The sequence below is a fragment of the Rhinatrema bivittatum genome, chromosome 7 (genome assembly GCF_901001135.1).
Source record: "Rhinatrema bivittatum chromosome 7, aRhiBiv1.1, whole genome shotgun sequence".
Taxonomy (NCBI): Eukaryota; Metazoa; Chordata; class Amphibia; order Gymnophiona; family Rhinatrematidae; genus Rhinatrema; species Rhinatrema bivittatum.
The window spans coordinates 97,181,907-97,207,101 of NC_042621.1; the positions used below are offsets into that span (position 1 = coordinate 97,181,907).

The following is a 25,195-nucleotide window of genomic DNA, read 5'->3' on the forward strand; positions in this document are numbered from 1 at the left end:
TTAATGGCTTTTCACACCCTATCAAACGGAGGAAGATCCTAACATACTTACAGTCTCTTCATCCGGACATTGTGCTGGTACAAGAAACCTATCTTTCGCCTTCTGGATTGCTTAAGCTGAAACAGCAGTGGGTTGGCGAGGTTTACTTCTGCCCGGCTGTCCACAAAAAAAAGAGGTACTGCTATTCTCATTTGGAAACAAATGAATGCCAATGTGACACCAGCTGGCTGATACGGATGGTCGTTGGAATCTCATTCAAGTTACTATTCATTAGGAGTGCTTTACGATTCTTAACCTGTATGCGACCACGACGGACGAGCCTCTCTTCTTCAATGATACTTTTGCGCATCTACTTGCCGTGGACTCCTCTTCATTGATCATAGGAGGTGACTTCAATCAACCGCTGGATCCATTTTTGGATAGTAAATCAATTGCTCTGATAACCTTCTCTAAGGCTTGCAAAGCCCTAAATCATCTGATGTCCTTTTCAACAGCAGGCCCAACTATCTGGAACAACATCCCAGCTGACCTCAGAATGGAACCCTGCCTACCAACATTTAAGAAAAAACTTAAGACCTGGCTTTTCCGCCAAGCCTTCTCAGATACCCATGACACACAATAGCCGACAGAACTTCCTTCAGGAGCAATGGATCTCCATATTACCCCTAAGTCCAGATTAAGAGCCCCCTGACTCTGCCTTGTTTATACTAATAATTTCTCCGCTATCTCTAGCCTTTCCTTCCTTCCAGCAGTCTATGCTTCCAAGTTTAATTTCCCTGTTAAATGTAACTTTGTTTTTTCATGTTCAACCTATTGTTTTTGATTACTGTACTTGGTTCAGTTCCCCAATTTGATGTAAACCGATCTGATATGGTCTCTACCATAAAGGTCGGTATAGAAAAGTGTTAAATAAATAAATAAAATAAATGTCTTCTCTTGGGCTGTCAGATCCATGGAGATTACTGAAACCTGAAGAGCGGGATTATACCTTCTATTCGTCGCCTCAAGCATCATATTCTCGCATTGACTATTTTTTTAATCTCAAATGGTTTGGTTCCTCGCATTCTCTCAGCTGAAATTGCTCCCATCTTGGTCTCTGATCATGCAGCAGTTAAGATAACTTGTGAGTTACAAACATCTATTTCTGTAGACCATCAGTGGCGTTTCAATACCACATTGGTTTCTGATTCGGACTTTCTGGACTTGATGCGTACTAAAATGTCAGAATATTTTGAATTCAATGCAATTCCAGATTCCTCTGAAGCCTCAGTTTGGGTGGCCTTCAAAGCCACGATTCGGGGAGAGATTATTAGCTATACTTCTTTCAAAAGGAAACAGAGTGCCTTAGTGGATCTACACCAAAAAGTAGCGGCACTTGAGCAGCAGCATATAGCTCGTCCTCATAAGTCTACCCTGGACGCTTTGCTGAAGGCTAAATTTCTCTATAATAAATCGTTAAGCGCTACTGTATACCTTCATGTATCCCACTCTAAAGCAGTCTACTATGCCTCTAATAATAAATGTGGACACTTACTAGCTTCATATTTGAAGAAACGTCAAGATAAGAAAAGAATTGTGAAAGTATATTCCTCCTCCAAACGACCATTGACTACAGATAAGGAGATTCTACAGGCGTTCTGAGACTTTTACCACTCCTTATATCAGTCCGAAATCATCTCTCCAGAGCTGGCAATTCAATCGTTCTCTACTATTTCGCACCCTTCACTTTCAGTAGAGCAATCTGATGCCTTGGATAAGCCAATTATGCAAATGGAAATCCATAAAGCAGTTACTGCGCTTTCCCCTGCAAAGCACCTGGATCAGATGGTCTACCTGCGGACTTCTACAAAGCATTTCAAAAAGATCTTGTACCATATATGCTTACATATTTTTCAGCTGCCTCCTTACAGCCTGCTCTTTTCCCCACCTTTTCTGAAGCTTGTGTAGTGGTTCTTCCAAAGCCAGGTAGGGATGAGACCAACATTGGTAATTACAGACCCATTTCGCTTTTAAACTCAGACTACAAGATTTTCACCAAAGTGATAGCGTCCCACTTAGTCTCTGCTATGTTACCCTTAATCCATCCAGATCAGCCTGGTTTTATTAAGCATCGTCTTATTGCTAATAACATTAGACTCTTCTTACATGTGCATGAGACGACCCTTACTCAAACTCACCCTGTGGTAGCTGTATCACTAGATGCGGAAAAGGCCTTCGAAGGGTCGAATGGCCTTTTCTCTTTTCTACTTTGCATCAATTTGGCTTTGGTCCTAAATTAATTTCCTGGATTCGCCTACTATATTATTCTCCTACTGCATATCTTTATATTAATAATCAAATTTCACCTTCCTTTTCCTTATATAGAGGAACACGCCAAGGTTGTCCTTTTTAACCTGGCTTTGGAACCAATACTCCTTGCCATTCGGCAAGACAAGCGGATTGTAGGGGTACAGCTAGGTTCAGAAGAGTTTAAACTATCTGCATATGCAGACGATGTGCTTCCTTTTCTCCGTAATCCTGATACTTCCCTTCCTCATTTATTAGATCTGATCGAGTCCTACTCATCGGTCTCTGGTTATGAAATTAATTGGCATAAAACTGAACTACTTCCCTTAAACTATTTGGGTTCTCTGGTAGATCTCTCCCACTCTCCTATACAGAAAGTGCCTCATGGTCTCAAGTATTTGGGAATTACATTTTATTCAGACCCGCAACAAACTATTAGTAATGCCGAATCTCAAATATTACAAACCCTGCGACATCTCACCTTACAATTGTCTCCTCTTCATCTTACGTGGTGGGATAGATTGGACACTATTAAAATGGTTTTGGCCCCTAAGATTACCTATATTCTTTCTATGCTACCGATTTTTTTTTTTTTTTTTTTTTTTTTTTTTTTTTTTTTCCCCCCAATGATTTTTATAGACACGTAGATAATCTTTTAACTCTATTCCTGTGGAATCACAAGATCCCCAGGATAGCACTTTCCAAATTAAAGATGATAAAATCTGATGGCGGGGTTAATTTCCCTGACTTTTATTCGTACCATCAGGCTTTTATTCTCCAACAAGCGCATCATTATTCCCTCGCACAGAGTCTGGGTGACGTTCCTAGATGGTTAGCAGCTGAGTCACACATTTTTGCTCCGTACCCACTTACCTGTTTGCCGGGTATGGGAACCTTGCTGCAGCATACCTCCAGTCCTATTTTGAGGGCACTTCATAGGGCATGCAAGGAATTTGATGCTGTTCATCCACCTGACTGTAGCCCTTGGCATCTCTCTTGCATGGCACCTGTATGGCATAAACCCCTCTTTAAAAATCGGACAGCACTCTCTAAATTGGCCCTGCTGGAAGTCCAAAAATATTTGGCGCCTGACTGACGTTACGGAAGGTTCGGTTATTCTCCCCTTTTCCACGATGCAGGAAAAATGGGACCTATCCTCTTCTCATTTTTATAAATGGCTCCAACTGCAGAACCTTCTAGTTTCTAAGGCCTTTTCTAAGTTTCAGTTGACCAACACACCAGTTTTGATGCAAGTATATCAGGATTATGGAAATAAGGGGCATTTAGTGTCTCGCTTGTATAAACTTGTCCGGTCTCATCATTCTCTTGCTTCGCGCAAGGGTGTGAGGTCAGTTTGGGAGAAAGACCTGGAGGTTACCTTGGATGATTCTACCTGGAAATACTTGTGGTTAGTCTCCACCCGTATTTCATTATCCACCACCATTACACAGACTACTTATTTCTTATTGCACAGGGCGGCCTGGACCCCTTGGAAGCTACATAGAGCGGGACTTCTCTCATCCCATAAATGTTGGTCCTGTAACATGCCTAATGCCACCTTGGAACATGTGATATTTCTCTGTCCCAATGTTAATTTGTATTGGTGTCACCTTTGGGAAACCGTGGCTCTGATATTTCCTATTGCCCGACAGCCCACTAACACCCTGGTAATTCTGAGAGGGACGTGCCCATCTCTCAATATCTCCCTGCCTCATAAAAAATTACTGGATTTTCTGGTAAATGTGGCATTACACAACATTTTGTCCAACTGGAAAAGAAGTGATCTGCTCTCCTACCACCTTTGGTGGAATTCTGTATGTATGTATTATAAGTATGAAAAAGCTATGGCCATCAAATTTCATAGGCTAGCCCACTGGGCCTTGGTGTGGAAGCCATTAGAAGAATATATCAATAAATTATAACTGATGGGTTAACCTTAGGGTCTTGGTATCGATGTCCTTTTTCTTTTTCTCTGTTTCTTTTCCTCCTGTCTGAACTCTATTTCTTCTTCTTCTTTCTTTGTTTCTATCTCACAAGGGTGTATTTTTAATGTTGTATCATGGTTGTTCTATTCTGACATTATGCGGATTCTATGCGCATGGTTGTTTTGATAGTATTGACATGCTTAGGTCTCCCATATGTCATTTCCCTTGTATTATTGTTTGTGTATTATTGTTATTCTTTGCATAAAAACAATAAACATATTGAAATTAAAATGTAATTACTTAAAGGCTGTCATGTAAATTGTGTTTTCCCTGTACGTACCCGGATCAGTCCAGACGGCTGGGTTTTGCCTCCCTTCCAGCAGATGGAGACAGAGAAAATCTTTGAGAGTGCCCTCTGTTAACTTGGTGAGCCACCTGCTGCTCCTCAATATTTCTCTGTCTCCAGCAGTTGGAGATGGTGCAAACCTGTGGTTCTGATCCAAGCAAGAGAAAAAAAAAAAAAAGTTTTGGTGACTGGAAATTTTCTAGGAGTCTCCCAGGGAGTTGTGAGGTCCTGGTGAGACCCCTCCCCCCCCCCACCCCCTCCCGGTTGCAGGCGTATTTCCGACGAGCAGGGGTTGGGAGCCCTGAGCTTTGTTTCCACTGCGGCCAGCAAGGTGATAGCTGGGGGTCCAGTTCCCTCCCCCCTCACTTCACTCTCCTACTGCCATACCGGACTCTTCAAGAAAAGTAAAGTTTAGTTTAAAAAAAAAAAAAAATTTTAGGCACAGGAAGAGTGACGCCGGGAATACCTGTTTGGGGCTTCCCCTTGGTGGCAGGTAGGCATTTCTATTTTGTTCAGCCGGAAGCTGAAGTTTGTTTAATTTTTTTTTTTTTGTGGAACGATTCCCTGGGCGGTTTTTTCTTTTTGATCTGGCCAGGCCGCATAAGGGCTACTGCACCCACTGCAGTGAATGGCTCCCCAGTCGAGCCGCATCCAATATTTGCAGCCGGTGCCTCTCTGGAGGAGAGGACAGCGCCGGAGGGAGCAGTGACGGGGGAATCGCAGCAGTGTAGCGCCGGGAGGCTGCTCGCTAATCGGGAGGCCCCGTGGGACCCGTTCCCACTCAGCGTGGGAACGGTGGCCTTTTTGAACAATTTTGCACCGCTGAACTCCGAGCACTGGGGGGAGGGGGATCTCGCTCCGTTTCTTTCTCTCACAGATTCGAGTTCCGGGGCAGCCCAGGGAGTGAGTGGGGGCTTTCCTGATGATTTTTCTGACCCTTTAAAGGGTAGCTCGATGGGTCCTGCACTCTTTTCCCCATGGTTTATTTTATTGCTGTATCAGGCCTTTCTGGCCAGTGGGGGCGACAAGAGGGGCCCTTTTCCCCTTCAGGGGCCTGCTGTCCTCCGCCTAAGGTTCCCCAAAGAGAAGAAACACCCGTGGCAATGCGTATTCGCCGGGTTCAGGCCTTGGCCCCGAAGGACCCGGAGCCCTCTTCAGATGACTCTGACCAGGGGGCAGGCAGGGCCAGTGGCCCCTCTCTATCCCTCAGACAACCCAGATGCCAGCATCACAGCGGATCAGGCCCCCTCCAGTGGAGGGGGATGACCCTAAGGTGGTCCGCCTGTTTCAGAAGGATAAACTGGCGCCATTAATTCCTTATGTTTTGGCCGAGCTGGATATCGCGGACTCACCTGCCGATCCCGGTCTCAGCACAGTGGACCCAGTGTTGGCTGGGTAACAGGGTCCGGCCCGTACTTTTCCTCTACACGAGATGGTGCGGCAGATGATACTACGGGAGTGGAATTCCCTGGAAAAGGGCCTTAAGGTTAGCTGGGCCATGGACAAGCTGTACCCCTTGCCTGAGGACGTATTTGAGTTACTACGGACTCCAAAAGTGGATGCTTCAGTTTCCGTGGTTACCAAGCAAACCACGATTCCAAGGATCTACAGGATCGCAAGCTGGAAAGCTACCTCAAAAGGATTTTTGAGGTTTCTGCATTGGGCATTCGAGCTGCAGTTTGCAGCAGCTAAGTGCTTCGAGCAGGCCTGCGCTGGGTGCAGCAGTTGCAGAGTGCCAAAGATCTTGAGCCAGCGGAAGCAAAGCAAGCAGAGCACTTGGAGGCGGTGGTCGCCTATGGGTCGGATGCCCTCTGACCTTCTTCACACATCCTCACAAACAATGGTTTCTGCGGTGTCAGCACAGAGACTTCTTTGGCTGAAGTCGGTGGATGTCTCTTCCAAGTCTCAATTGGGGGCTCTTCTCTTTAAGGGGAGGCTTCTTTCTGGGGATTATCTGGAACAGCTGATCAAGAATTTAGGCGAAAATAAGCTACACAAGCTACCGGAGGACAAGACACGAGGGCAGAAAATGTTCTCCTCTTCCCGCTACCGTTTTTGGGGACAATGGTATTTTCGTTAGAGCAGGGCTCAGAATGCGGGCAGCAGGCAGACCTCGCCGAGGTTTCAGTCCTGGTCGTCAGCTTACCGTGGGCAGCGCGCTCCCTGGGACAGGGCAGGTCAAGGCGCCGCAGGAAACAATGTCTCGCAATGAAGTGAGGCCGGCCCACTCCATGGATCCTGTAATAAGGGGACGGCTGTCTCTCTTTCTCCAGGAGTGGGTCCATATCACGTCGGAACATGGCTACACATTAGAATTTGCTCGTCTGGTCCGCAGTCTTTCTAGTGTCCCCGTGCGGCTCCCCAGCAAAGGAGTTGGCTGTTCGCCAGATCCTAGAGAGACTCCAAAGTCTGGGGGCTATCGTACCTGTCCCTCTGGCGGAGCAGAGGAAGGGTCATTACTCCATTTATTTTGTCATCCCCAAGAAAGAGGGAACCTTTTGCCCTATCCTGGATTAGAAGAACTTCAATGTAGCCCTCAAGATACCCCATTTCTGCATGGAGACGCTTCGCTCGGTAATCACAGCGGTGCAAAAGGGCGAGTTCCTGGCATTCCTCGATCTGAAAGAGGCCTATCTTCACATCGGCATCAGTCGGGATCACCAGAAGTTCCTCAGGTTTATGATCTTGGGTCAACACTTCCAGTTTTGTGCCCTACCATTTGGCCTTGCCACAGCGCCGCGGATGTTCACCAGGGTAATGGTGGTGTTGGCGGCGTCCCTGAGGAAGGAGGGAGTTCTGGTGCATCCGTATTTGAATGACTGGCTCATTTGGGTGAAATCGGCAACCTTATGTGACAAGCGATGGAGGTGGTCTTAGCCCGGCTCCACTCTTTGGGTTGGGTGGTCAACCTTGCCAAGGGCCATCTGGTTCCCTCCCAGGTTCTGGAGTTTTTGGGAGCCCAGTTCGACACGCAAGTCGGCAAGGTTTTTCTTTCAGGGGACAGAATCATCAAATTGCGTGGTGAAGTACAATCCCTAATGTGTGCTTCCATGCCCAGAGTATATGATTACTTGCAGGTCCTTGGCTCTATGGCTTCGATTTTGGAGTTGGTCCCGTGGGCTTTTGCACATATGAAGCCTCTGCAAGCAGCCTTGTTGCCCCATTGGAATCCCTCCTGTTACCGCTCACAGAGATGGGCCCGGTCCAGTCTCTCATGGTGGCTAGTGCAACTGCATTTGGAGCGGGGTGTGGACCTGGAAATACCCCGCTGGATGGTGATCACAACCGATGTCAGCCTCTCCGGTTGGGGTGCAGGGCCAGTGGTCGCCGAAAGAGGCGTCATGGTCGATCAATCGTCTCGAGACACGGGCTGTGCGCTTGGCTCTGGAGAGTTTTCTTCCCATACTATGTCATCAGGCAGTGCGAGTTCTGTCTGACAATGCGACGACAGTAGCCTGTATAAACCGACAAGGCAGAATAAGAAGCCTTCCAGTGGCCCTCGAAGCAAATCTCTTGATGACCTGGGCAGAACAACATCTTCAAATGTCGGCGGCCTCACACATTGTGGGGGCCTCTAACATACAGGTGGACTTCCTCAGTCGCCACCAGCTACACCTGGGAGAATGGGAGCTGTCAGAAGAAGCCATGTAGCTGATATCCCACCGATGGGGCGAGCCTCACGTGGATCTCATGGCAACCCACGCAAATACCAAGACTCCTCACTTCTTCAGTCGCAGAAGGGATTACGGCGCGGAAGAGGTCTATGCTCTGGTGGTTCCCTGGCCACGCAACATGCTCCTGTATGTGTTCTCTCCGTGGCCTCTGGTGGGAAAAGTATTAAGAAGGATCGAGATTCATCCGGACCGAGTCATTCTCATGGCTCCAGAGTGGCCACGAACCAAGGACGGCGTAGATCTTATGAATCTGTCGGTGGAGGGACCCCCGAGGTTGGGTCATTTACCAAATCTTCTATGACAAGGTCCAATATTTTTCGATCAGGCAGCTCGCTTTTGTCTTGCAGCCTGGCTTTTGAAAAGCGTAGACTGCGAAAGAAAGGATGTCAGGAGGAGGTGATCTCCACTCTACTGCAGGCTCTGAAGACTTCTACCTCCCTGGCCTATGTCCGTTTATGGAAGGTTTTTGAGTCTTGGTGTAAGTCACGGAGGGAGGATCCTCGGAATGCCTCTGTTTCCTTCATCCTTTCTTTTCTGCAAGACGGTCTTCAGAAGGGGTTATCCTTCAATTCCCTCAAAGCCCAGATTTCCGGGTTAGGCTGTCTACGGGGCTGGATCCAGGGATCTTCTCTGGCAGCTCATCCGAATGTCATGCATTTCCTTCGTGGAGAAAAGCATCTGCGGCTGCCGACCTGGCAGATATGTCCTTTCTGGAATTTGAACTTGGTTCTCTGGGTTTTGTGATGCACCCTTCGAGCCTATTAGAAGAGCTACCTTGAAAGACCTTATGCTGAAAGTGTTTTTTCTGGTGGTGATCTGTTCTGCCAGGAGGGTGTCTGAGCTTCAGGCTCTGACCTGTAGGGAACCTTTTTCTATGTATCTCGGAGTCCGGTATTTTGTTGCGAGCGGTCCCATCCTTTTTGCCAAAAGTGGTCTCTGCTTTTCACTTGAATCAGTCAGTGGAGCTTCCAGCATTTACGGATGTGGATTTGTCAGAACCTCATTTTAGGGAGTTAAAGCGTCTAGATGTTAGACGTGCTTTGCTACACTATTTAGAGGCTAGTAGGCTACCAATGATTTCTGGGTGTCGGATCATCTTTTTGTCTTATGGGAATGGCCCTAAGAAAGGTCAGATGGCATCTAAGGCCACCATTGCTCGTTGGTTAAAGGAAGCGATTGCATCACCCATATCTGTTGGGATCGCTCAGTTCCAGAAGGACTGAAAGCTCATTCCACTCGAGCACAGGCGACTTGCTGGGTGGAATGCCAATTGGTCTCTCCGCAGGAAATCTGCAGGGCAGCTACTGGAAGTCTTTGCACACTTTTGCTCGACACTACTGGTTAAATGTACAGCAAGCGGAGGCTTGCCATTTTGTAGCCAGTGTTGTTCGAGCGGGACTTTTGCAGTCCCACCCTGTTTAGAAGAAGCTTGGGTACATCCCAGCAGTCTGGACTGATCCGGGTACGTACAGGGAAGGGAAAATTGGCTATTACCTGCTAATTTTCGTTCCTGTAGTACCACGGATCAGTCCAGACGCCCATCCAATAATGGGTTGAAGGGTGTAGAAGAAGAATCCGCTCGAACTGATCTATGTTCTATAATATTTTCCTGAAGAGAGGTATAGGTCTGTCCTATTCGTTTACTGCCGTTTTTTGGTCATTTTCTTTTTCAAAGTTCTGTTTTTACCCTCTGCTTGTTTGGGGAGGATAGAGATTAGGTTAATTCATGAGGTTTTTTTTTTTATCTTTAAAGTGATTTCTGGTTGGGTATGAACAAATACTGAGGGAGCAGCATGTGGCTCACCAGGTTAAGAGAGGGTGCTCTCGAAGTTCTTCTCTGTCTCCATCTGCTAGAAGGGTGGCAAAACCCAGCAGTCTGGACTGATCCGTGGTACTGCAGGAACGAAAATTAGCAGGTAAGAACCAGTTTTCCTATTTTGACCAATATAAAGTTTGCAGAATTTTTGTGTGCAGAATTCCCCCAGCAGTATGATTGGTACTGCGTAGCAGTGAGGTTCTCTTATGCAAGGAAGGTTTTGACAAGTAATTGAGTAATGAAGCTGTCTGCTACTTGTATCTTGCATTGGTATGAGACACTCTTCTGCTTTGATTGTGCAAACAATTGTAGCTCTCCCTGTGAATAAGGCTGTATTTGTGGGAATTTATTGTTCATGCATAAAGCATAGCAGGTAAGTAGCATGAAAAGTTCATATGGGAGGGTACGTCTTGCGTGCTGGTTTGCACAGCCCTGTTGTGTTTTATTTATTTATTTTTAACAGATCACTGTTCCAGTCCTAAAGCCAGAGAATGAAACGCCAGCATTTGAGACTTATTACTTGAGTGCAGTACAGCTTTTCTCCTCTATTGTCTATTACATTTTGAGAAATCCCAGGGTTGCCATAGTAACTGGGTAATTTCTACTTGCTGACAGCATCAGAAAGTGAAGATACTGTGGGGGTTTTTTGTTGTTTTATTTTAAAATACCTCCTTAAGGACAAAGAGAGAGAATTTACACTGTGTACCAAAAAATAATCAAAAGAGAAATCAAGAAAATGCACCAATTCATATTGAGCCCAAAACTGAAAGATGGCCGTTTTAAGTAACTTAGCCAGATATGAGTTATCCGGCTAAGTTACAAGGGATATTCAGCGACATGGCTATGCAGCTGAATATCTGCAGTCAAGCTGCAACTTAGCCGGATAAGTTATCTGGCTAAACAGTGGCATCCAGATCTGCCCACTGCCCCACCCACTGTCACATTGGTTACGAGTTAGCCAGATAAGTGACTTAATCCAGCTATTGGCGCTGAACTCGCTTTCAGCATCGGGCCCGTTGTAAATAGCCAAGTCCAAAATAGAGATAATGGGTATGAAAATGCACAATCGCAACCAGTCGATGAAATTCTAAATAAGTTGTCATGCTGTATCATCCCCAATCATTTAATACAAAATTTAAAATACTATTCATATAACATTTAAATATAAATTGTATACTTGTGATGGATAGGGTAGCATATGTGAATGAGAGAGATAGACAGCTAACTCTCTGATACCAGATATGATATAATGCTATTGATTGAGCCAACACAGGATTAATTACTATGGTTTTTGAACTGGTGTCTTGAGGGTTTATCATGAGATAATATTACTGAGAGAAAAGCTTGGCTTTTGGTTGAAAATTCTCCACATATTCCTTACTTTTACACTCTTCCTAAAACTGTTTAACATCACCTCCAGAGAGATCTGTAGTCTCGTGTATTGGTCCAAGTTTGTAGATAAGTTTCCTCAATGTTTTGTCTCAATGGCTCAGTCCTGTGTACACGATGCATCTCATTTTATTGAGCTTTTGAATAGGTTCCAAACTATGTCTAAGAATGTCATATTGGTTAGTGTGGACATCGAGTCCATTTAGTTAACTTGACATTTAAACAGAGCGACGTAATAAACTCTTAAATATTGAAGGGGGATGAGTGATGAAGGCACTGCTTCATTGTATTAGTGATTACTAGAGAAGTGTGCAGTAAAGAGTCTGCATCAGAACAGTTTTGCCTTCACTCTCCTTTGTCTGATTAAGAAGATGGGGATGCGCAGGCCCAGTCTTTATATCACAAGCTCTCCACTCGTATGCCAGGATTCCCGCCGAGGCACTGTGTAAAACCTTTAGCAAGCGGCAAGGAGTGTGTTGCTAATGCCAAATACCCCTGTTATGCTTGCTTCACAGAAGCCCTCTGGCCCAGATGGAGGAGGAGCGAAGGGAGCATGTGGCAAAGATGAAGAAGATGGAGACTGAAATGGAGCAGGTGTTTGAAATGAAGGTGAAAGAGAAGAAACAGAAACTCAGAGACTCTGAGGCAGAGGTGAGGATCCCCCTCTTTCCTCTCATCTTGCTTCTGTCACATTTCACCCCTTTGTTTTCCTAACATATTTTTACTTGCTATTACGTCAGCATTGTGAGAAGGAGATAGCTACCCTAGTTTTCCAGTCTGTTTTTCTTTTTTTTTTCTTTGCATTATCTCTTTGATTTTGTCGGATGTGGCTTTAATTTTGTGTAAATCAGGAAATGGTTTTATTTAATTTTGCTCTCGTCCCCTTTTTTGAGTGTGGGCGCCAATGCCTTTTTCTAGGTAAAAGAATAGTGCTGAATTGTGAATCCCTGTTAGTGTTGGAAGGGTAGAATGAAGGGCATGAATGACTTTTGTGTCTCCCTTAGCTTATTGGATTGGTTTTGTTAGCTGGGTTACCCTGGGTAGATAAGGATAAGGGACAGTAGCATAGCATAGTTTGTAAAGGCTCCTTCACCTGGTCCAGCTCTATCCCTTCACAACTGTCTTAGCAAACTAAGTAAACTTAATAAAATAAAACTAGCTGTTTTATTTTATGGATCTCTGTGTTTTAGTTCTTTTATTAAGAGTTTTTAGTCTGTTTTTATAATTATGAATGTTTTTAAGATGTGAACCGCTCTGAGCCATTGCAGAGAACGATTATATAAATGCTAATTAGATAAAAATAGTATCTTTTGCCTGACCTTCATAGTTTCTTCTACTTCTTTCCTCCTACCTGACTTTTCCTCCTGTCATCATCTTTATTTAAAAATATTTGTTACATGCTTATTTTAACAAATTCTAAGTGAATTACAATACAGAAAAAAAAAAGAAAATTATAGCACAAATACTTATCCCACATTAGCAAACAAATATTACAAAAAAGTAAAATAAAAATGAAACAATATCTGTAAACTAAACCAAATAAATCGCCAACCAGAACTAATCAAATACAAATAAAATCATAAAACCTGTAAAAATAACTACTTTTTAAGTGTATATGTAAAAACATCAGATCTTGAGTAAGCCGCAAATCCTTAGACAATTGGTTCCAAATAATAGGAACCACTCCAGAAAATCCCTTTTGATGAAAGGGATATCTGTCCTTGCCTGTTCCCCTATTCTCCCCAAGTCTCCTATGCCTGCTCCTGACCATCCATCCCCAGGATTCTCTAGCACTCTGATCTGCTCCACTCCAGGAGCCTGCTCCATTCTTCTCTCCCATCCTTTTACCCAGTATACAGATTCACTTCAAACCTCATTCCATTCTGTACAACTGCTGCAATCTCCTCTTTCTTATTTTATTTGCTTGTTTAGCTCATGCCTTTTCATTGGTAGGTTAAGGTAAGTTACATTCAGATACTGAAGGTATTTCCCTGTCCCCAGAAGGCTTATCTGGCGTAATGGAGAATGACGTGACTTGCGCAGAGCTCTCAAGGAGTGATAGTGGGATTTGAACCCTGGCTTCTTTGGTTCTCATCCTGCTGCTCTAACCATTTAACTACTTCACCATTCTGCTTGCTTTTCTCTCACCTGTACTATCTTAATTATCTGGTATATCCCTGATCAGGTCCTATGGCACTTCTTGGTTGTGAAAAAGGGAATCTCTTTCTGGCAGATGTTTGCAAAGCTGTCATTTGGACATCATTGCACTCCTACACGGAGAGCCGTCACCTATATGAGCTGGTTTCAACTCATGATGTGTATTAGGTCACTGAGCACTTAGTTATGAGCAGGATCAGTCACAGCTGTTGTGGGGTTGGAGGGTTCCCAATAGTGAATGTATTAATTATGAAAATTGCTGATTGACACTCTACTCATCCTCTACTCATTTACAGAACAGGTACTGCACAAACAGCAGTAGTGTAAGTTTCCCTTACATATTGCACCACCATTGAACAAGTATAGCATGCTTGGCTGTCAAAGAAGCTTTTCCCACACTGCTGTACCAATGTACCTTAACCCCGTTCTGAAAGGGTAATTTGGAAGTTCATTTTTCAAAGTATTTAGCTGGGTAACTCAGAAGTTAGCTGGCTAAATGCATATTTAGGTACTTAGCTAGCTAGAATTTAACTGGCTGAGTTAGGGGCATACCTGGGAGGACTTGAGTTAGCTGGCTAAGAGCTGTCCTAAAGTTAGCCGGCTATCTTTAACTTTGCTATCCTTACTGTGTCTGAATATGGACCTCGTAATCTCCATACCTTTTTGATTTGGCTGCTGAGCTTGCAAAAAACTGTGATGGTGGCTTTTAGTTTAGTTGGAGAAAAATGTACATGTTAGACAATACAGCACTGAACATTGATATATAGTATAAAGGGTAGAAAAAGCCATACGTGATGGCCTTTTTTGTAATGATATGAACATTGATGTAAAATGGAGTTTGTGGTCTCGGTCCACTTCCCACCAAATAGCTTTCAGAGGGTAATGATCTCTTGGCATTGCTGATCACAGCTGAATTGTAACCACGACCTAGAAGCGAGAAGCTCACAGCTCTTGTCCTGCTCAGACATCACTGTATGGATTCCAGTCACTTGGACTGGTTGATATAAGCAGGAGAGGCTGGGTAGTTTCTAGTGTGCGTGCTTTCTGTGACTTGTACAGCAATTCAAAGCACCCTCCCATCAAGTATATATTTACCTGCCTTTCTCCTTAGTGGCTACCTAGTTGAATGATTTGGTTAGGAGGGAGTCAGGTTGGGTATGTACCCTTATGCCCCTTATGTATCTGTAGTATTTCGTTCCTTAATGGAGGAAGCTTTTTCTGAGCAGGTGAGAAATTGAGATGTAGATGGGGAGATCAACAGAGGGTGGGCACTGCAGTGCTTTTTGTTGAAGCTGTTAGCCCATCAAGCAAAGATGGGCACACCTTCCATTAGATGTATTAATAGCTCTCTTGCTCCCCTCCTTAACAGCCTTGTCGTGTTTTTTTTTCTGTTGGAAATTACCAGCATGAATCTTGAAATGGTTTTAGGATTTTTTTGTTTTCCTTTTTGAGGAGGGGAACCCTGTTCTCCATTTTCAGCCCAGCTCTCCAGGTTCATTGTTTGCTGGTGAAGAAGTCTCTGAGGTTGAATCTTTCTTTATACTACAGCACATTTTACCAGCAGGATCACCCCTGCTGCACCTTCCCCATCCCCATGGAATATTTTACACAGAGATTGTTGCATAGCAGGGACTGCCACACAGGAATTGTATATAACATGGGTGGAAATTATATAACTATTTTGAAATGGAAGCAGGTATTAAAATGAATGTTTGTCTTTATTTTGCCTCTGTGTCATTCTGACATCTCCCTTTAATCATCTGTATCCATCCCGTTGGTGTCCCTTTCCTGTTTTATACTCTCCCAGGGCTCCAGCTTTCTGTTGTTGGAGGTGAGATGCAAGGAAGAGATGTTCTGCTCCTTGCTTGACTGGCTCCTTGTCTTGGAAATGGAGGAAAAAGCCTCTCCTCCCCATTTTCAGTAGCCAGGTTGAACCTTCTTGCCTTGCAGCTTCTCTGGCATTATGTAAAGCCAGTACCGCAGCCTTCGTTGCAGTACATGGTCAGCTAGCATTTTCCCTAGATTCACTTCCATGTTGCAGCTGCCCCCCTCGAAAGGCAGGAAACCCATAAATCTCCTGCACCAGGCCAGCGCCATGGGGCTTGTTCTCCTGAGGCGGTGGTTTTCAGCCCTTTCTTCCCCTTTTTAAATCCCACTTTCCCCATCCCAGATGGGTATGCTTTAGAGAGAGAGAGAGACAGGATCCCCTCACTGGGCGGGGGAGGGAAGCCTTTCAAGACTGTCCCAAAGTGCTGCTTCTTTGATCAACAAAGGTCACCGGGATAGCAACTGCTTTCCCTCTTCCCCAGGGCTGAGCACATTGTCTCCATGGCACACCCAGCCCCGGCTGCTCCCTCACGGGAGGTGTTTTCATCACCAGGTATTTACTGCTTCTCTTGTTTTCCTTAGCTGGAACGTCGACACGAGCAAATGAAGAAGAACCTAGAAGCACAGTACAAGGAGCTGGAGGAGAAAAGGAGACAATATGAGGAAGAGAAGATGTCCTGGGAGGCCCAGCAGCGTCTCTTGGAGCAACAGAAACTAGATGCTTCCAAGTAAGCATTGGTATTATTGAGCACTAGAGGGCATTGGATCCCTAGATTGGCTGACTATTCTATTTTGTTTTATTCTGGGGGATGCCAGAACACTGATCAAATCCATAATGGAAGTATTCACTTCCAGACGTCAGCACATTTCTGATACAAGGGAAATAAATGTAGAAGTTTAAATAAGTCATATGTCCATGGGATACGAGAGATTAGTTCATGCAGTATCAGGGGAACCGAACTCCATAACTGCGGTTAAGAGCATATCTGTGTCACTGACGTTAATTAGGCTTAGTAGTATGATTGGAGATACTCATAATATCCAAGCCATATGTGATCTCTCAGTAGGTGTGTAACATTGACTACACTTGCTGAATGTTTTTACTTGGATTAAAGAATTCATGGCACAAATGAATTAGCTGGATTACATGATGTTTTATTTCACTGCTGATCCTCTGGGCTCTATTTCTGAGAAGGTGCGGATACCCAGTAGGTTTCTAGCTCAATGCCGATGAAAAATTTGGCAGATGGGATTGAAAAAGTTGAATTGTCCCAGATTTTTATTGCTCTTTATCTTAAAAATTGCAAATGGCATTTTCTTTTTGGCTAGGCAATTTAAAAAGAAGTTAACTTTGTTTATATGCCTCCCCCACTTTATTCCACTGCTGCCACTCCTTGGGTTCCCTCCAATTCTAGCTGGCGCACATGCTTATCTAGTCCTCCTGCTGCCACTTCATTAAACAGACATGGCACTTCACAGCCTTTACTGCTGCTGCTGCTACTACTGTTTACTATTTTTATACCACTGGCAGACCAATGAACCACTGTATAGATACACAAAACAGGCCTTCCCCATTCTGTGGCGTTTACAGTCTAGTCAAGACAAGAGACTTTAGTACATTTATTATAGAAAACCTTGATCATTTTAACAATGTTATGATCAAGGAGAGCCCATGTTCAAGATTTTAAAAGCAGCTTCAAAAAGGTGGATGCAAATATAACCAGCATGATGCACAAAACTCAAGAAAGCTATTCCAGGCAAATTGGTCAGCAAAGTAGAAAGCACAACTGGAGTAAGCAGTGAAGGACAAATGTAGAAGCAACGTCTGAGCAGGGTTTGTGTGGAGAGGTTTTTATCCCAGGACAAGCAGTATGCTAGTTTTCACATATGGGTGACATCAGTAATGGAGCCCTATATGGAAAAACATCTATCAAAGTTTCTGTGAAACTTTTGACTGGCACCAGAGTGCCTACTGAGCATGCCCAGCATGCCATGATATTCCCTGCCACAGGGGTCTTCCTTCAGTCTTCTTTTTTCCGTGGAGCTGTTAGCCTCGCGGTTAACCTGGAGTCCTGTGGTGATTTTTCACTACACGCAAAACTTTAGAAAAAAGTTAGGAAAAACTTTCCACCGCAAGGGTCTCCCTTCCATACCATCGCGGTAAGTTTTTCTCCATTATTTTCGTCTGTTCCACACCGGTTTTTCGAGCCATAACAGTCGATGGCCGTCCGGCTAAAATGGCCTCGGTTTTTAAAAAATGCCCGAATTGTACGAGAAATATGTCCATAACGGACCCGCACCAGGAATGTGTGCTTTGCCTCGGCGAAAACACGACGTCAGGTCCTGTAATTTGTGCGCCGAGATGACATCGAAAGGACGTCTGCTCCGGATGGAGAAAATGGAGCATCTCTTTAAAATTCAACTGCTCCCAACAGCATCGACGTCAGCCCAGTCATCGCCTTCTGGATCGATACGGCAAGTAGTTCTGAAAAGGCGTCCACCTCCGGCAGTGAAAAGGAAAAGCATCGGCATCTGCATTGACGCCAGCACGCCATCGAACCGGTGCCCGCTGAGCCATCGACGGAGTCTGCCTTCTCCGCTAAGAAAGCTCGGATGAGCGCGGAGTCTCCGAGGCCTACGGTACCAGGGCGATCCCCCACCGGTACAGGGCACCATACCTCCTCAGAGCTCTGAGGAGGTATCTGTATCGCCATCACCGCCTCCCCCCATAGCTGCTCTGATACCATCAGCTATGCGGGCGGAACTTGATGGATATATCCGTCAAGCGGTTCGACAAGCGCTCCTTGATGCGGTGCCAGTCCAGCCATCGACACCGATGTCGCCATCGACACCAGCTCCGATGCCGTCTGATCCATCACCATCGATGCCGATACCTCCAACGATTCCGCCACCGATGCCTTCGGTACCACGCCCGATGCCGACATCGATTCCACCGATGACTCCATCGGTGCCACCCTAAGAGTTTTCTATTTTTCAACCTCTGATGAATAAACTTGACACCTTACTCGATGCCATATCGAAAAAACCAAAAGACATCGAGGATGAACCTATTCCAGCACCCTCAGGAGTTCCTAGGCCTCATCAGCCACGGTCTCCTTTACTTCCACCAATACCAAAAGTGACACCGTTGATACCTACTAGGCCACAACCAGTGAGGTCCCCAAGAGATACAGGCACAGATACCGATACAGATTTCTCCTCAGAAGAAGACATGCTGTCTGAACCATCACCTCCTGAGGACCGTAGGAAGTCTCCTCCGGAAGACTTATCCTTTTCCAACTTTGTAAAGGAAATGGCGGAAACTATTCCTTTCCAGTTGCAGGCAGAGATGGATTCCAGGCAAAAAACACTGGAAGTTCTACAATTTGTAGATCCTCCAAAGGAGATTTTGGCGGTGCCAGTGCATGAGGTACTACAAGAACTCATGTACCGAATATGGGAACATCCTGGATCACTTGCATCGGTAAACAAAAGGTCAGATGCAACCTACTTAGTCCAACTAATTCCTGGATTCAAAAAGACCCAACTACCTCACCAATCTGTGGTAGTGGAGTCGGCCCAGAAAAAGGCAAAAAGGTTAAAGACTCACTCCTCAACACCGCCAGGAAAGGACAACAGATTCATGGATAATTTAGGACGTAAAGTTTTCCAGGGATCTATGTTGGTATCTCGGATTGCAGCTTATCAACTTTTTATGAACCAGTACCAACGAAATCTTTGGAAACAACTCCAAGAGCTCGTTCACACACTTCCTGATCAATATCAGGAACCCTTTCATCAAGTGATGCATAAAGGCCTAGAGGCAGGAAAGCATGAGGTTAGGGCGACCTACGACAGGTTTGAAACTGCATCTCGTCTCTCGGCTTCAGGAATAACTGCTCGTAGATGGGCCTGGCTTAAAGCATCCGATCTTCGACCAGAGATACAGGAGAGATTGGCCGACCTTCCTTGTTTGGGAGATAACCTGTTTGGAGACAAGGTTAAGGAAGCAGTTGCCACGATAAAAGACCACACTGAGACACTCAAACAACTCTCATTACTGCCTCAAGAGTCACAACCCTCGGCCAGGAGACTTCCTAGAAGGGATATAAGGCGTCCTTACTACCGCCAACGATGCTATTATCCCCCAACCAGCCGAGCAAGACCATCACGCCCAGCTCAGCGTCCCCAGTCTAGGCAAAGGCCTGCTAGGCCTCAACCTCCTCCTCAGACTGCATCAATGTCGGGGTTTTGAAAGACAATCAGAGAGCAGCAGCCCATCCAACAATCCACTTCCACACCTGCCAGTAGGAGGTGTATAGCCTTTTCCCATCACACCTGGACCTCCATAACCACAGACCAATGGGTACTTTCCATTACAGCTCAAGGGTACCGATTGAATTTTCTCACTGTACCAAAAGAAACTCCACCAATCTCCTCTTGGACAGTGAACCACCATTCCAAAATCCTAAAAATAGAATTATCCACCCTTCTGAGAGCCAGGGCCATAGAACCAGTTCCCAGGCTTCAGCAGGGCAGAGGATTCTACTCCCGCTATTTCCTCATTCCAAAGAAAACCGGAGGCCTGCGTCCTATCCTAGACCTCAGAAATCTCAACAGATTTCTCAAAAGAGAAAAATTCAGGATGGTATCGTTAGGCACCATGCTACCTCTTCTTCAAAAAAGGGGATTGGCTCTGCTCTCTGGATCTTCAAGACGCCTACGCTCACATTCCCATTTTTCCTCCTCATCGCCAGTACCTGCGATTTCTGGTCGAAGGACAACATTTTCAATACAGAGTGCTCCCATTCGGCCTAGCCTCAGCACCTCGAGTGTTCACAAAGTGTCTGGCAGTGGCTGTGGCACACCTCCACAAACAAAAGGTGCATGTATTCCCTTATCTAGATGATTGGCTCATCAGGAGTCAGACACAAGTAGGAGCTCTCAATTCCCTCAAGCTCACAGTCAACTTGCTTCACTCCTTGGGGTTTCTCATCAATTACCAGAAATCCCACTTCACATCATCTCACCTACTACAATTCATCGGTGCATATTTAAACACCATCATAGCAAAAGCTTTTCTTCCAAAAGACTGTGCTCAAACACTCGCTCTCCTGGCACACTCTCTCCGAAATCAATCTCAAGTTACAGCTCATCAGTGCCTCACCCTACTCGGTCACATGGCCTCCACAGTTCACGTCACTCCGATGGCCAGATTGACCATGCAACTACTGCAATGGACACTCAGAACACAGTGGCTTCAAGCCATTCAACCATTGTCCACTCACGTTCAGATAACGCAGGAACTGCATTCCTCCCTCCTCTGGTGGACATCAATGAACAATTTGCTCAAAAGTCTGCCTTTCCAGCATCCAATTCCGCAAGTGACATTAACTACAGATGCGTCCACTTTAGGCTGGGGAGCACACATTGGTCATCTGAAGACCCAAGGGACGTGGACAACAACCGAAGCCTCTTTTCAAATAAACTTCCTAGAGCTTCGAGCTATACGTTATGCGCTACATGCGTTCAAGGACTGCCTTTCACACAAGACTGTGCTGATTCAGACAGACAACACAGTAGCCATGTGGTACATCAACAAACAAGGGGGAACAGGTTCCTACCTCCTTTGCCAAGAAGCAGCACAGATTTGGGACTGGGCCCTAGCACACTCAGTTCTTCTACGGGCCACTTACCTAGCAGGCATCCGCAACATAATAGCCGATCGCCTCAGTCGTCAGTTCCAACCACACGAATGGTCCTTGGATCCAGTGACAGCAACCAAGATCTTTCAACGCTGGGGTCAACCAACAATAGATCTCTTTGCGTCCCATCTGAACTACAAAGTGAACAATTACTGCTCCCTGCTACGACAGGAGAACAGCCTACCAAAGGACGCCTTTGCTCGCCATTGGAACTCAGGCCTGTTATATGCGTATCCACCGATACCGCTCATAACCAAAACTCTAGTGAAGCTACAACAGGACAAAGGGACCATGATGCTCATAGCCCCATACTGGCCTCGACAAGTATGGTTTCCCACACTGCTAGACCTCTCAGTCAAGAATCCCATTCGCCTGGGTGTAGCTCCCAATCTCATAACTCAGGATCAGGGTCGGTTGCGCCATCCCAACCTTCAATCGCTATCCCTGACAGCATGGATGTTGAAAGCTTGATCTTACAACCACTCAACCTTCCAACCACTATATCTCAAGTGCTGATAGCTTCACATAAACCTTCAACTAGAAAGAATTATTCCTACAAATGGAAACGGTTTACTTTGTGGTGCACTCAGAAGTCTATATAGATCCTTTCACTTGCCCCACTACCTCACTACTAGATTACCTATACCATCTTTCAGACTCTGGTCTTCGGACTTCATCTGTAAGAGTACATTTGAGTGCAATCTCAGCTTACCATAACAAGCTGGGAGACGCACCTATCTCTACACAGCCTCTCGTCAGTAAATTTATGAAAGGTTTAACTCACCTTAAACCTCCAGTTCATGCCCCAAGCATACAATGGGACCTAAACGTAGTATTAACCAGGCTCATGCATTCCCCATTCGAACCCATAGACACCTGTGACCTTAAATTTCTTACATGGAAAACTGTATTCCTCATAGCCATTACATCAGCTAGAAGAGTCAGTGAACTACAAGTACTTGTCACATACGAACCTTTTACAAAGTTCCTTCATGACAGGGTGGTCCTCTGTGCTCATCCCAAATTCCTTCCAAAAGTAGTCACGGAATTCCACCTGAACCAATCTATAGTTTTACCAACATTCTTTCCAAGGCCTCACTCTCATCAGGGAGAAAGAGCCTTACATACCTTGGACTGTAAACGTGCGCTATCCTTCTACTTAAACCGCACTACAGTCCAAAGGAAATCCAGTCAACTATTTGTATCTTATGATCCAAACAAACCAGGTAAAGCAGTGGGAAAACATACTTTGTCAAACTGGATAGCAGATTGCATACAGTTTTGTTATGAGAAAGCAGGCCTTACTCTTCAAGGGCGAGTAAAAGCACATTCAGTCAGAACAATGTCAACCTCAGTAGCACACCTTCGCTCTGTACCTATTCTGGACATTTGTAAAGCAGCAACATGGAGTTCTCTTCACACCTTTGCAGCTCACTATTGTTTAGACAAAGAAGGAAGACAAGATTCAGCCTACGGACAATCCGTCTTAAAGAACTTGTTTCCAGTGTAATCCCAACTCCTCCTACATCCAACCTGCTGTGATCTTCGGCTGATTCATTTCAACAACAATTCTTCACTGTTGCCTCAATCCCAAATGACTCGGCCTCTAGCTTGCTAATTACCCATATGTGAGGACTAGCATCCTGCTTGTCCTGGGATAAAGCAAAATTGCTTACCTTGTAATAGGTGTTATCCCAGGACAGCAGGATGTAGTCCTCACGAAACCCACCTGCCACCCCGCGGAGTTGGGTCCGATACGTTTTATTATTTTATTTTTGGCTAACGCTAATTGCTACAAAACAGACTGAAGGGAGACCCCTGTGGCAGGGAATATCATGGCATGCTGGGCATGCTCAGTAGGCACTCTGGTGCCAGTCAAAAGTTTCATAGAAACTTTGATAGAAGTTTTTCCGTATAGGGCTCCATTATTGATGTCGCCCATATGTGAGGACTACATCCTGCTGTCCTGGGATAACACCTATTACAAGGTAAGCAATTTTGCTAGATAGAGATAAGAGAAAAGAAGAAGTAAGGACCTGCAGAGCAAAGGCACTTGCGAGTAGGCAGAAGTGGATGGGACGCTAAAGTAGTTATTTCAGAAGAAGGATTAGATTGTCATGATGGTATTAGGGAAAGATAAGTCATACAGCTGAATTTTGAATAAACTGGTAGAGATAGATGGTTCAGGGGAGTCTTGGACATCTGGAAACCCGTGAGAAGCAAGTTGCAGCAGTGGAAGCTAGAGGTGATAGTTTTAGTAGTTAGTTCAGAAAGGAAGGGATAGATTTTTGGAGTCATAAAGATGTGTTCGCAACATGAATGCCGGTATATAAAAATGTTAAATAAATAAATAAAGAAAGAAAGAAAAATGAACTGTTTCAGCATTGTTTTAGATGTATGTAGAGAAGAAGAGAGAGGAGTCGAAGATGACCCTAGGGTTGTGCGCCAAAGGGACTGGAAGAGATAGTGTTATATACAGAAAGAGAAAAAGGAGGGAAGTGGGTTTTGGGGAAAGTTAATAAAAGTCTCTTGGACATGTTAAATTTAAGGTAGCGCTGGTTCATCCTGGCAGTGATGTTGGATAAGCAAGTTGAGATTTGGGACTGGATTATGGTTGAAAGTTCTGATGCAGAGAATTAAATCTGGGTGTTACCAACATAAAGATGGTAATGAAAACTGGGAGGAGGTTAGAGCGCCAAGGAAATGAGTGTAAGTAGAGGAGTAAAGGGCCCAAGACTGAGTCCTCAGTTACACTGACGTTTAATGGATTAGTGGTGGAGGGGGAGTTATCAGAGTATACATGGAAGTGCAATTGGAGAAGAAAGAGAATCCAAAGTACAATGGAGTTCTGAAATTCAAGTGAGGACCGTGTCAAGGAGTAGATGATAATCAACAGTTTCAAAAGCTACAGATAAGTCATGGAGGATGAGGATTGATAAGTCCCTTGGCTAAGCCACAAAGAGGTGGATGGAGATTTTGACAAGGGCTTCTGTAAAATGTAGAGGGAAGAAGCCAGACTGGAGTAGATCTCGAATGGCTTGAGATATAAGCAAGTCAAGGCAGTGCAACTGAAGTGAATGGTACATTCAGGTAGTTTGGATACAAAAAGGAGGAGGAAGATAGGACTGTAGTTAACAAGGAAAGTATGGTCAAGTGAGGGGTTTGTAGAAGTGGTGTGATCACAACATGTTTGAAGGTAGCAGAAATGGTTGCGGTGGAAAGTGGTAGATTTGAAGATGACATGGAGGGGGATGACTGCAGGGGAGATAAAATTGAAGAGCTGGGTGGGAATGGGATCAGAAGAACAAATAGTGAGTTTGTAGTTTCCTCCTTGGTGATTGCAGAAAGAAAGGGAAAAAAGAATGACAGGGGCTGAGGGGAGAGAAATGAAGTGGGGGAGTTGAAAGGGGCCCAATGGAGAGCTCAAGATTAATCTTGCGAACCGTATCATGGAAGAAGTTTGTCATAGCTGGGGCAGAGAGTGAAAGAATGGGAGCCATTTGAGAAGGGAGATGACATTGGTGAAAAGTTGGAAGGCAAGATGAATACAGTAGGTTTGCTTGGCAAGTACAATAGCCCACTGGAAGGAAGTGAGCATGAATTTGAAATCTATATCCTCCCAGGACAAGCAGAATGGTAGTCCTCACATGAAGGTGACGTCACTGGACGGAACCTATCACAGAAAACTTTTCTGTCAAAGTTTGTAGAACTTTTGACTGGCACACTGAGCATGCCCAGCATGCCACAATCCCTGTAGCCACAGGGGTCTCCCTTCAGTCTCTTTTTTTCCGCACTGCAGTTTGCCTCGCGGTTAGGAGCTCTGTGAGAATATTCTCACACAATTTTCCTCATGGAAAAAAACCTGAAGATTACATCATTAAAAATCTCCCTCATTAGGGGTCTTACATCATGTTATTGTTTTTCATCGCTCGGTGAGTAAAATTCACTGTCCCTGGTCGGTTCCTGCCCCTAACTTTTTCGGTGTCTGCAGGCCATCAACCTCTGCCGCAACCTCTGCCATCATGGCAATAGGTTTCCAAAAATGTCCGGAATGCCCCCATACCATGTCG

The 25,195-nt window shown here is 45.0% G+C and overlaps 1 protein-coding gene across 9 annotated transcripts in view; it reads left to right on the plus strand.

Annotated features, from left to right (window-relative positions):
• Positions 1-25,195, plus strand: part of LOC115095290 (septin-7-like) — a 194,297-nt gene that overhangs the window by 147,569 nt on the left and 21,533 nt on the right. For all 9 annotated transcript variants that reach the window (XM_029608775.1, XM_029608776.1, XM_029608771.1 and 6 more), the window contains 2 exons: positions 11,952-12,087; positions 16,003-16,148. In XM_029608775.1, the coding sequence (XP_029464635.1) occupies positions 11,952-12,087; positions 16,003-16,148 (282 nt within the window). The remainder of the gene's footprint in view (positions 1-11,951; positions 12,088-16,002; positions 16,149-25,195) is intronic.